General features: G+C 44.9%; 1 protein-coding gene and 1 long non-coding RNA gene across 7 annotated transcripts in view; one reads left to right on the forward strand and one right to left on the reverse strand.

The window, feature by feature from the left end:
• Positions 1–13,610, reverse strand: part of ZFYVE1 (zinc finger FYVE-type containing 1) — a 51,170-nt gene that overhangs the window by 7,514 nt on the left and 30,046 nt on the right. The window contains exons 1-3 of one of the 6 annotated variants that reach the window (XM_042943697.1): positions 6,355–6,445; positions 3,214–3,325; positions 1,598–1,704 (exon numbers count right to left, since the gene is read on the reverse strand). In XM_042943697.1, coding sequence (XP_042799631.1) covers positions 1,598–1,662 — 65 coding nt within the window. In that variant the 5' untranslated portion in view covers positions 1,663–1,704; positions 3,214–3,325; positions 6,355–6,445. The other 5 variants (XM_042943694.1, XM_042943698.1, XM_042943695.1 and 2 more) reach the window with 5 other exon arrangements.
• LOC122222905 lies at positions 6,587–7,397 on the forward strand. Its single transcript, XR_006203942.1, has 3 exons — positions 6,587–6,984; positions 7,092–7,182; positions 7,282–7,397. It is a non-coding gene; the product is annotated as an uncharacterized LOC122222905 (long non-coding RNA).

A 13,610-nucleotide genomic window follows, 5' to 3' on the forward strand; every position in this document is an offset into this window, starting at 1 on the left:
TGGGGTAAACAAAAAGGAAGGTAAGTCATGCTGGCAACTACCATCCCTCTTTCCTCACCAAAATAATCTTCATTCTCTGAGCCCAGGCTGTGTAATCTAAGAACCAAACCCTTTTTACATATTCAGAGGCCAAGGTGGTGGCCCTTCTGAGCCCAGTAGGTAGCCTACAGGGTTCCATGCAAAAACAAACACACAAAACCTTTCACAAAAGGCTCAGGTCTCCTCCCCTAAATGGATAAATCTGGAGGAGGAGGACCAGAGGTCCTGATGTGAGCAAAGACAATTCAATGGTGAAGATGGTGATGGGGTGGGGAAGTGTCTACGGGACCCGGAGACTGCAAAGCACTTAAATCCGCCGAGCTCCATGGGACAAGTCACCTGACTGATTTAATAGCCATCAACAGCTCAAATTAATCCAGTGATCTTCAAAGGGTGGCCCCAATCGGCAACATCAGCATTACCTGGGGACTTATCAGAAATGCAAACTCTCGGGCCTTACATCAGACCAACTGAATCAGAAACTGGGGAGGCAAGGCCCAACAATCTGTTTTAACGTGTTTTTCTGGTGCACACGAAAATGGGAGAATCACTGCCTAAAGCCCCCGTAACAAAGTGTGGTCAACAGACCAGCAGCACAGCCATCACCCGGGAGCGTGTTAGAAATACACAATCTTAGGGGCGCCTGGGTGGCGCAGTCGGTTAAGCGTCCAGCTTCAGCCAGGTCACGATCTCGCGGTCCGTGAGTTCGAGCCCCGCGTCAGGCTCTGGGCTGATGGCTCGGAGCCTGGAGCCTGTTTCCGATTCTGTGTCTCCCTCTCTCTCTGCCCCTCCCCCGTTCATGCTCTGTCTCTCTCTGTCCCAAAAATAAATAAAAAACGTTGAAAAAAAAAAAATTAAAAAAAAAAAAAGAAATACACAATCTTAAAAGCAGACCTTCCGGCTCAGAATCTGCATTTTAACAAAATCCCGAGGTGATAAATACACAGATTATAAAATTTGAGAAGCACTGCCCTAACTTAGCGTTCTCAACTCAACATATTAGAATCATCTGAGGACCCTTTTTAAATGCACCAGTGTGAAGGCCCCACCCCAGATCTGTTAAGTGCGAATGCTTGGAAGGGAGGCCCAGGCCTTGATGATTTTGTAAGATCCCTGGATGATTCTAATGTGCTCGGAGTTTGCCCGCACGGTGAAAGGAATCAACCAGGACTAATACCTACCACAGAGCTTTGTACACACTAGGCTACCAAATATCAATGAGTTTAATGACCACAGCGAAAAAGCCTTGGTAGGAGAAACACAGAAAAACAAAACAACTGAAGTTTTCCGTAGTAAAAACTTCCCAAACCAGAAGGCAATGGCCCATCTAAACCAGGTGGGAATCTTCAGAGGATTCTTCATAATCATGTGTCTTACAACCTCAGAGTGTGGTCCCCCGACTGCCAGGACCACCTGGGTACTTATTGGCAGTGTCCTTCTCAGAGCCCCGCCCATCCTTAATTCAGAGCCTGTGATTTACCCAGACCCTAGGTGATCCGCATGCACACTGAAGTCTGAATTCTGAGCCTCTTTTCCCAAGATGGCCAGCCTCACTTACCCACAGCTGAGGCACAAGGAAGAGCAGGTGAAGTATTCATCTGGAAAAAAGGAGCTGTGCGCCATCTGGTCATCGGGGATCTCACCGCTGAAGCGGTCACTCAATGCCTGCCGAGGAGGGAAGGCGACACGTGAAGGCACTTGGCGGAGAGCCCCGTGCTTTGGCCCTTCCACTACGTGCCTTTCTAAGTCCCCCCTCGCTGCTGGCTTATTTCTCACAGGCTCCATGGCCGGGAGAGGCAACCCAATGACTTCTGCTCCTAACCCTCGACCTTCTTGGCCCGACATGCCCCAGTCCTCACCACAGGAAACCTGAGGAAGAACCAGCTCATTTCCCAAGAGGTCAGAAGGGACCCAACAAAGTTACTGCGCTCTCCTGATTACCTTGGAGGTTAGGAACACCTCACACACTCAGTCTTTCATTCAAAACCACCGCAGACATTGACTAATGCCCATTGCATCTTTTGAAGCAGGAACCAAGGAACTGAGACCTGAGAAGAGGGCTCGTCTTTAAGTCAGAGAGAGGCAGAGCTGAGCGGTGAGCTGGGAGTTCCCTGGGCGTCTACCCCAGTTCTAACCACAGGCGCTCTTTTTCCGCTAGGCCACAGAACTATCTCAGTGTCAAAAGGAAGGCATCAGCCAAAAAACAAGGAAGAATACGGTGCCTGGCAGCCTTTTATCAACTACAGTAACCTAAAAGACCGCAAATGGCCAAAATAAATGCCAAGAAAGATAAAGTATTTGCAAAAGCAAACTGAAAAATTTTATGTTGAAAGGTAGCTTTCATTGCTGGTCCTCTGTTTTCAGGCATTACTTTATACTGAAAGTATTTTTCAGGTTAGCTTCTTCCTGCCAGGCCCTTACTCATATGCAATGGGAAAAAATCATATAAATTAAATAGAAATGGGATTTTCTATTTTTATTTTAATGGGATTTATTTATTTTTGAGAGAGACAGAGCACAAGCGGGGAGGGGCAGAGAGAGAGAGGGAGACACAGAATCCGAAGCAGGCTCCCAACTCCGAGCTGTCAGCACAGAGCCCAACACAGGGCTCGAACCCAAGAACCGTGAGATCATGACCTGAGCCAAAGTCGGACCGTTAACTGACTAAGCCACCCAGGCGCCCAAACTTTAAAAATCATTGTATGCATGCAGTTCCGGGCTTCTAAGTTTCAATCTCCCGTGCTGAGGCAGCCATGCACTATTCCAGGGGAAGAGAAGGAAAAGTGGCTAAAACAGAAAGACAAGTTATTTCCCTTAGTAAAAAGGCAAAAGAAAATTTAAGATGCGATTTGGGAAAAGAGCAGATTGATTTTAAACTAAGGCTCTCGTGAGCCGCCCGAGTGGCTCAGTCAGTTGAGCATCCAACTTTGGCTCAGGTCACAATCTCACAGTTCGTGAGTTCGAGCCCCACATTGGGTTCTGTGCTGACAGTTCGGAGCCGGGAACCTGCTTCGGATTCTGTGTCTTCCTCCCTCTCTCTCTCTCTCTCTCTCTCTCTCTGCCCCTCCCTCGTTTGTGTTCTGTCTCTGTCTCTCAAAAATAAATCAATGTAAAAAAAAATTTAAACTAAGGCTCTCGAGCTCTGAAGGGAATTTCACTTAAATGAGAACTTACTTGTTCAAATTCCTTTTCCTTTTCTCAGTGAGGTCTTAGTATCCTGAATTCCAAAATCAAGTGTTTACAGAGGCACATGACATCAGTGTTGAGCCAGGCCAGGTGTGGGACACTAATGGCAAGGAACGTGTCAAAGTGAGGGTGCACGGCTCACCTGAGGGCATTCATATTTGGCCTCTGCGAGGCTAAGGCACAGGGCCCTGAAGACACCATCTGACAGCAATGGCCCAGCAAGTGGCAATCCTTCACTTAGACCAACAGAAAAGGCCTGACAAATAATACATGTAAGTCCTGTCCTCTTGGGGGTATTTTGTGAGGAGTAGCTTAGGGAAAACACTAAGCTTTCCAGAGAGAGAATATAAATAACTACACATAGGAATATTAAAGAGAATAAACAAGAATCAAAAGTAGAATCACTCACCAGTCTACATGGCCTACTCTGTCCCAATTCGAAATGACCCATCCTTCCAGGGGTTTTTGGTCTCGCCTCTTCCCCCAAAGCCTTCCCAACGCCTCAAGACATACCACACTCCAAACAGCCTTCTCCAAACAGCTGTCGTATTCGATACCTGACAGAGGCACTGAGTAACTAGGCAATGAGGCACAGTTATGGCCCAGCTGTACGGATCTGACCTCGCAGGCGAGAAGATACGCGCCGTGAAAGCGATTTCCTACCTTTGTATCCTCCGCTGACTCCCAGCGAAGGTCGTGACAGGTGCTCAACTAGGACCTCTGAAACGAAGCGGTCCAACCCCCGTGCATACGCCAACCTCCTCCCTGCCCTCCGCGCCAGGCTTCATCTCATGCCCACAGACCCTCTCAAATTTAACGCCAGCTGCTCCCTGATTTGCCAAATTACTGACAACTCTTAAAGCCGTATTTCTCCAACAGGTATATGCATAGCTGTCTGGGGCTGGCTGTGGGAAAATACAGCATTATGTTCCTAATGCATCAGTTTATTGAAAGATTTGGAGAGGAAGTTTGATAGATAAGGACTGCGCAAACCCGGGCACAGTATGACACCGAACAATTTGGGTAAATAAAACATGAGACACCCCCCTTCCCCGCAAAGGCATATCAGCTTGTAGTTTCCAGGTCTGCACCCTTTGTGCCTCTACTTATCTGTAAGATGGGGATGCTGGTAGTACCTTCCTCAATAGGAGTCTTCACAATTAGACTATAGAGATCAGATGAACTTAAACATGAGGAGCACCTGGCATAAATTAAGAGCATAGAAAACACTCCCTGCCATTATTAACGTCCTTTGTGTTGTTTCCTATGCTGATAATTTTCTTATTTTTTTCCTTGGATACCCTCCTACCTAATCCAGGTAACACACAGGGGATACAAGAACCTCCCTCCTTTCCAAGACAGCTCACTGGTCTTCACAGTTGCTTGCATTTGTTGGCGAATTTTATTAGCGAGCTCTATGCCCAAAGTGGGGATTGAACTCACAGCCCTGAGATCAAGAGTCACATGCTCCACCGACTGAGCCAGAGAGGGGCTCCTTCCTTCCTCCCTCCCTCCCTCCCTCCCTCCCTTCCTTCCTTCCTTCCTCTCTCTCTCTCTTTCTTTCTTTCTTTATATTTATATTTAGTTTATTTAGTTTTGAAAGAGAGAACAAGCTGGGGAGGGGCAGAGAGAGAGGGAGACCGAGCATCCGAAACAGGCTCTGCACTGACAGCAGAGAGCCCAACACAGGGCCCGAACCCATGAACTGCGAGATCATGACCTGGGCCTAAGTCAGACATTCGACTGACTGAGCCACCCAGGTATCCCTATTTTTTAATTTTTTTTTTTTTTTTCAGTTTATTTTGAGAGAGACAGAGAGAGAATGAACACACGTGTGGGAGGAGTAAGAGGGAGAATCCCAAGGAGGCTCCACTGTCAGCGCCGAGCCGGACGAGGGGCTCGATCTCACAAACCGTGAGATCATGACCTGAGCCAAAATCAAGAGTTGAACACTTAACCAACTATGCGACCCAGGTACCCCTATTTTTTTTTTCTTTAGTAGGCCCTATGGCCAATGTGGGGCTTGAACTCAGTGGGTGAACATTTAGTTGCAAAAAGACGTGTGTGTATCTGATGGGGTAACATAGGAAGGAAAAAAGAAAAAAAAAAAAAAAACTAAGGAACATAGAAGCTACTAAAGAGGTATAGGGAAAACCAAAAAAGAATATCTTAAGTCAGGCAGAGAAAGACAGGTACCATATGTTTTCACTCATATGTGGACCTTGGGAAATTTAACAGAAGACCATGAGGGAGGGGAAAGGGGCAAAAAAAGTTACAGAGAGGGAGGGAGGCAAACAATAAGTGACTCTTAAGTACTGAAAACAAACTGAGGGTTGATGGGGGGTGGGAGAGAGGGGAAAGTGGGTGATGGGCATTGAGGAGGGTGCTTGTTGGGATGAGCACTGGGTGTTGTATGGAAACCAATTTGCCAATAAATTATGTTAAAAAAAAAAAAAGTATCTTTACCCCAGAGTTTTTTCTTTTAAACAAGTAACTGAAAGGATAACCTAAGTACTAGTTTCCCTCAGGAAAAATATCAAATGTAGCCCGAGTTCACCAGCTGGGCCGAATTCAGGGGGGATGCCACTCCCCCGAAAATATAAAATTGCAGCCCAGGAACAGTGGCAGCACAAGGTTCTTTCTGTTCCAAACCCAAGTGGCCTGGCTCACTTCCCTGAAAGTTCTTCAGAAAAATGGCAGCAAGCATCTCAAGGCGTGAAACAGTCTGCAGCCTGATTCCGTGGTACGCATGCCCAGAGAACCTCCACCGCCGCCCGCCCTAGACCAAGTCACTGCTGGCTTATGCTGGCCAGGGCAGCCATAACCTCTTGTGACATCAGAAAGAGAAGAACTCCTAGGTTAACCAGCCTCATCACTTCAGACGCTCATCACCCCCTCACTTCCCTCAAGTCGCTGAAGAGCTGGTAGCTAGTAATGAATCGGAGCTTAACAAACTTCAGGAGGACTGACATCCACCAACAGTATGGGAATACAACAGCAGAGCTGTTCAAAACAAATCCAATGTTAGTGTGTTTTTAGATACAAGGGTAAAGAGAAACGATCCTCCTTTCTTTCCAGTGTGGACCCTGCCACCTAATTCATATGCTTCGTCTTTCAAAAATTCCAAACCTCACATCATTCCAGTTTTTCTTGGGCTCTCCTCCTCCTGAGGTCCCCAAGCTGTTAGAGAAAGGCAGGGAAGGACCTCTCCTGAGAAAGCTACGGGGAGCATTTGAGACAACTCTAGAAAAGGTTGCCTGGAGACCAGATGATCTTGAACTTTAGTTGCCTTGGCAACAGTATGACCCTTTCTACTGAACCTGTAAGGTTAGTCCCAGTCATCAAGGGCTAGCGGTGAATTTTCTGATTCAAAATGGAGACTCTTACGTAAATCACTGATGCCACCCAACTCCCAAATGTAATAACTTTATAAATAGATACCTCCTGATGTGATAGAATTGGAAAGTCAGAGTTTCTACAATTAAAGATCAGAGGCTAAAGAAGGTTTAAGATGGTTCTCTCACATATTCAGAACTGTAAATACAGGTAAGTTAATTCAGTATTTCACTCCCTTATTCAACAGAAACCTGAACAGCTCTTTAAACAGATTTACCTGCTCAGTGAGGGCACGCTCTGCTGGTAGGAGTGTGAGTTGTTACTACCATGGAACCTGGTCAAGGAAGGGGGAAATAACCCTGCTAGAAAAGAGGGACTGGAGCCTGGACCACACAGTGGCCGACTGGCAGGAAGAATGATCAGGTCAGCATGATGAATCAAGAAACAGCGGGCGGGCCACGAGAGCAGAGGACCACTGTAGACCTCTTTCTCACACAAATTCTGCAAACTCTTCTGTCCTTCTCATTCAGCACATTTCCTGTTCCATAATGAACATGGAAAGGGGCACTTAGGCTCCCTGGGAATCCAACAGCGCTACATCAACCAGGTGGAAGCTCATAAGTAAGATACAGCTAGTAACTTTTTTAAAGTATACTAATTGCATTAAGAAAGAGGTATGTTTCAGGCGTGCCTCGGTGGCCGACTCTTGATTGATTTCAGCTCAGGTCGTGATCTCGCGGTCATGGGATCCAGCCCCTTGTCGAGCTCCAAGCTGAGCGCCGAGCCTGCTTAGGATTCCTTCTCCCTCTCTCTGCCCCTCCCCCACTCATGCTCACTCTGTCTCTTGGAAATAAACAAACATTAAAAAAACAACCTCTTAAAAACTGAGAACAAACTGAGGGTTGATGGGCGGTGGGAGGGAGGGGAGGGTGGGTGATGGGTATTGAGGAGGGCACCTTTTGGGATGAGCACTGGGTGTTGTATGGAAACCAATGTGACAATAAATTTCATATTTTAAAAAAATTTAAAAAAAATTAAAAAGTACACGCAGAATGTTCAGTATAAAAAAAAAAGAACGAGGTATGTTTTATGTACTATTTTAGAAAGATAATTCAAGATTCCGTGAAAAAACGCAAGCCGGAGGATAACAGGAATCATACGATCCCTTTAAGGGAGAAAAATAAATACATGATATACTTGTGTAGCACTGAAAATCTCTAGAAGCATATACAAGTATTAGTAATGGTTATGACGGGGGTGGAGAGGGACCTTAACTCGTACCTTACACATTTCTGTACTATTTGAATTGTATATCATGAACACACACTGCTTTTTTAATTAATAAATGACTTTTTGAACATGAAAATACAATTTATGGGACTATCCTTTCTAAAGGCAACTGGCACGTGCATCAGGAACCTTTCAAGATGACTACACTCTCTGACCTTCTTAGGAGTGGAGTAACTACTGAGAAGGACCAGATTCCACTGGGTTAAAGGCTCCGACTTGGTAGCCAGACTAGCTGGTTCAGATTCTCCAGCACTGACTGAGTCATCTCAAGCAAATTAATTAGCTTTATGCCTCCAGGTCTCTACCTCATACAGCAGGTATGAGGATTAAGTGAATCTATTACACGCAGTGCAGAGCATACACTACGTGGCCCACAGTGAACAACCGGTAACATCGGTCAGTAATAGCAGAGGGGTTGTCATTTACCCTAAGGAAACAGGCACAATGTAAACAATTCCTTTAAATATACAGAAAATAGAAGAAGAAGGAAAGACGAAAACCACTACTAAAATAAGAGCAAAATTAACTAAATGTAAAAAATGATCCGTCCTCCGTATAAACGAAAAGCAGACAGCTTTTTTTTTCAAGACGTGTTTTCATAAAACATTTAATGGCATGGGGGAAAACACTAGGCTTCAATGTTCCGTGAACAAAGCAAAGTATGTAACTGCACATACATACACTCTGACCCCAATTCTCTGTTTAAATAAGTAGCGGGCACCTGGGTGGCTCAGTCATTAAGCAGCTGACTCCAGCTCGGGTCATGATCTCACAGTTCCTGAGTTCGAGCTCCACTCCAGGTAAAACACAGAGCCCTGCTTCAAGTGAGGCATGCTTCTCTCTCTCTTTCTCTCTGCCCCTGTGGGACTACCCCTCATGGGATTCTCTCTCTCACTCTCTGCCCCTCGTTCACTTACACTCTCTTTCATTCATACATACATACATACATAGCAAAGACGAGCACCTGGGTGGCTCCGTTGACTGAGTGTCCGACTCTTATTTCAGCTCAGATCATGATCCCAGGGTCATGGGATGGAGCCCACGTCAGGCTCTGCACTGACAGCATGGAGCCTGCTTGGGTTTCTCTCTCTCTCCCTCTCTCTCTGCCTGTCCCCCTCCCCCACGACTGCAAGCTCTCTCTCTCTCAAAATAAACTTTTAAAATAAACAAATAAATAAATAGCAAAGAGGGGCACCAGGGTGGCTCAGTCACTTGAGTGTCCAACTCTTGATATTGACTCAGGTCATAATTCCAGGGTCATGGGATCGAACCCCAAGCACACTGAGCATGCAGCCTGCTTGAGATTCTGTTTCCCTCTCTCTCTAAAATTAAAACAAACAAATAAGTAGCAAAGACTCACATACCACCATTTATCTACTTTTTCATACTTAGCTTATATTATTTTGCCATTACAAAAGAATGCGCTATTCACATCCCCTCTAAAGGTCTCCTATGTTCCTGGGGAAGAGTTTAAGATAAATTCCTAGAGATGATTCACCTAGAATATGTATTACTCATATCTTCACCTACACTAGATATTTCTAAATTGCATTTCAAGACAGTTGTACTAATTTTGTTTATTTTTAATTAATTTTTTTTTAGTAACCTCTATGCTCAATGGGGCTCAAACTCATGACCCCAAGATCAAGAGTCGCACATTCTACCAACTGAGCCAGTCAGAAGCCATGGTTGTACTAATTTTAACTTCAACTGGCAGGTTTTGTTTTTGTTTGTTTTGTTTGTTTGTTTAGAGAGAGAGTGTATGGGAGAGGGGGCAGACAAAGAGAGAGGGAATCTTAAACAGGCTCCCCGCTCAGCACAAAGCCCAACACAAAGCTGGATCCCATAACCCTGGGATCATGACCTGAGGGGAAATCAAGAGTCCCAATGCTCAACAGACTGAGCCGCCCAGGTGTCCAGGTGCCCCCCCGCCCCCGCCACCACCATGGGAAGTCAGTAAGAGTCTGCACTGCTTCACATCCTTTTGGACATTTTCTTGCCAGACTTTTCAGTGTTTGCCCTCATACCACTGGGGTTTTCATTTGAGTTTCTTTGATCCCTAGAGAGCTGAGATTTCTTTATTTGTGCATGCCAGTTTTGATCCCCTCATTTGTGATTTGTGTCTGCATGCTCTTAAAAGTTTATACACTTTCTCCTGACAATATTCCTCTACATCTTATCTAAAATAAAGAGAAATTGGGGCACCGGGGTCAGTCGGTTAAGCGTCTGACTTCGGCTCAGGTCACAATCTCACGGTTCGTGAGTTTGAGCCCCATGTCAGGCTCTGTGCTGACAGCTCAGAGCCTGGAGCCTGCTTCAAATTTTGTGTCTCCCTCTCTCTCTGCCCCTCCCCAGCTTGCACTCTGTCTCTCTCTCTCAAAAATAAGCATTAAAAAAATTTTTTTTAAATAAAGAGAAATTTACATAGGACAAAAAATTACATTTGTCATATTAGAACATACCACTTCGTGAAGTGTTTCTACTGAGTTAGCGAGGAATAGGACAAGGCTAAGAATACCAGAGAGAGAAGGAAAAAACTGGGAGAAGCAGGAAGCCAAACAAATTATTTTGGCATTGATAATTTATCTGTTTATGCCCATCCCCACTCATCTGTTCCAAAAAGAATTCAAGACTCCTTGTAAAAATGAATACAACAAAATAAAGCCAAATAAAAAATAAATGGAGAGGTGCCTGGGTGGCTCAGTGGGTTAGGCATCGAACTCTTGGTTTCAGCTCAGGTTATGATCTTGTGGTTCATGAGTTCGAGCCCCACATTGGGACTCTCTCACTCTCCCTCTCTCTCTTCCCCTCCCCCCCTCAAAATAAACAAATAAACTTAAAAAAATAAAAAATAAATGGAGAAGGACAGCCATTCTATTATATACTGCTATGAACTATGAAGATTTCAGTTAGTGTATTTCAACAGCAATAAAACTCTACTGGGTCAATTTGCCTAATGCAAACCTCACCAGTAGCTTTCCATCAGAATGATAATCAGAGAAGTAACAACTTCTGACCTAAAGAAGAAATTTAAAAAGCAACAACCAAAAAAGACAAAAACAAATTTTTCCAGGATTTCAGCAAGCTGCAAGAACCCCACAATTCCCTGGGGAGAGTCAAAGACGCATGCTTCAATAGATAACTTCTGCCCGTGGAGAGAAGCCGCATGTCCTGAGTCTCCACTCCAGAGACTAAAGAATACAGGGTCCAAGTGAAACTCCACAGATCCTGGTTACCAAGAATCATCGCAACTCCGGCTGACCAGGCTCAGTGTATTTACAGAAAACTTCATGAACCATACCAACTCCTACGCATAGAGTGTAACTATTTTCTTCAAAATTGCCTAACAAACTGGCCTGGAGGAGGACATCCAAATCTCCTGAGGGTAAAAAATCCCTGAGCGCTAATTACTGCTTACAGCACTCAGTGTGCTTGACAGTCTAATTTAGACATTAAGCTGGGTTAGCTTAGAGAAAACCTAAGGAATTCTAGAACCCAGCCATTGGCCTTGTCATTAAAATGTACACTAATCAGGGAGCCTGGGTGGCTCAGTCAGTTAAGCATCTGACTTCGGCTCAGGTCATGATCTCATGGTTCATGAGTTCGAGCCCCATGTCAGGCTCTGTGCAGACAGCTTGGAGCCTGGAGCCTGCTTTGGGTTCTGTGTCTCCCTCTCTCACTGCCCTCCCCTGCTTGCTCTCTCTCTCTCAAAAATAAACATTAAAAATGTTAAAAAAAATTTTTATGTATACTGATCAGATTTACAGTTCTTTGTATAACAGGGTATGGATTCTGCCTCTTTTGACGGTGGAATCTTCCACTGTGACTACCTTTGAGCCACTTCAAGGACATAAGCCAGTACATTTAAGTACCTCAACTCTAACTAGAAGTATGTATTTCATGAATGATTCAAATACAATCATTTTTCATAGTTTTTTCCTTTGAATCATCCACACCACTGAACACTTACTGAACGTTTACTATATACCAAGTGCTTTGTTTCTTCAAGACTGTTGCTCTCATTCAATCCTCAGCTCAACTTCAGTGGGAACATTCTTTTTGTTTTTTTTTAAGTTTTATTTATTTATTTTGAGAGAGAGAGAGCAAGAGCAGGGGAGAGGCAGAAAGAGAGAGAGAGAGAGAGAGAGAGAGAGAGAATCCCAAGCAGGCTCCATACTGTCAACACAGAGCCTGACATGGGGCTCAAACCCACGAACCGTGAGATCATGACCTGAGCCAAAATCAAGAATCGGACACTTAACTGACTGAGCCACTCAGGCAACCCCACCCTTTCTCTTGAGTTTTAATTTTATTTGAGAGAAAGTACATGAGCATGAGTGGGGTAGGGGCAGAGGGAGAGAAAGAGAGAAGCCCAAGCAGGGCTCCATCCCATGAACCATGAGATCATGACCTGTGCCAAAATCAAGAGTCAGACGTTCAACCGACTGAGCCACCCAGGCACCTGGGAACATTCTTTTGTTATCCCTATTTTAAAGATGAGGAGAAAGGTTTGAAGAAGTCCTCTAAGGACAAAGGTTATTGTCTATCTTGTTCTCCACCGTATTTCCAGCACCTCAAACTTTACCTGGCACATAGATGCACTCTTTTATTTTTTGAATGAATGAATGAACCAACGAACAAATAAACTAAAGTTCCCAAGACCAAGTAAATGGATGGTAAGTGGCAGAACTGGAATATTCCTACAAGTCTGTCTGACTCCAGAACCCAAAATACCACAGACCGGATAGCTTCTAAACAATGGAAATGTATTTCTCACAGATCTGGAGGCTGGAAGCTCAAGATAGAATACCAGCAAGGTCAGGTTCTGGTGAGGACCTGCTTCGTGGTTTACAGATGGTGCCTTTGTACCGCGTCCTCGCTTGGTGGAAGGGGCGAGGGAGCTCTTTGGGGCTTCATTCTAAGAAATTAATCTTATTCATGAGAGCTCGATCTTCAAGACCCAATCACCTCCCAAAGGCCCTCCAATACCATCACATCAGGCATTAGGGTTTCAACACGTGAATTCTGGGAGGATACAAACATCCAGCCTAAAGCAACCATGATGCAAAAACCACAAAGCTTGTTTAAAGGGTAACTTTTCAAAAAAATTTTTTAATGTTTTTTGTTGTTGTTGTTGTTGTTTTGTTTGTTTTGAGAGAGAGAGAGACATAGCACGAGCTGGGAAGGGTCAGAGAGAGAGGGAGACCCAGAATCCGAATCAGGCTCCAAGCTCCAAGCTTATCAGCACAGAGCCCGACATGGGCTCGAACTCACAGACTGCGAGATCATGACCTGAGCCGAAGTCAGACACCCAACCAACTGAGCCACCCAGGCGCCCCTAAAGGATAACTCTTCATTTTGATACAATTTCAAACTTGTAGAAAAGTTTAAAGAATAGTACAAGAAACGCTCATATACAATTTACCCATATTCACTAACTGTCTATATTGTACCCCAATACGAACCTTTTAAAAACTCAGTGGAGGGGGCTCTTGGGTGGCTCAGTCGGTTAAGCGTCAGACTTCAGCTCAGGTCACGATCTCACGGTTTGTGGGTTCAAGCCCCACATCGACTCTGCGCTGACAGTGCAGAGCCCGCTTGGGATTCTCTGCCTCCCTCTCTCTCTGCCCCTCCCCACTTGCACTCTATCTCAAAATAAATAAATAAACTTAAACAAAAACAAAATTAAAAGCCTCAATGGGTTGGGCAAATCCGCATATGTCTGATGTTTGTGCCAGTGTGCACAGAGCCTACCTCAT

The sequence above is a fragment of the Panthera leo genome, chromosome B3 (genome assembly GCF_018350215.1).
Source record: "Panthera leo isolate Ple1 chromosome B3, P.leo_Ple1_pat1.1, whole genome shotgun sequence".
Classification (NCBI taxonomy): Eukaryota; Metazoa; Chordata; class Mammalia; order Carnivora; family Felidae; genus Panthera; species Panthera leo.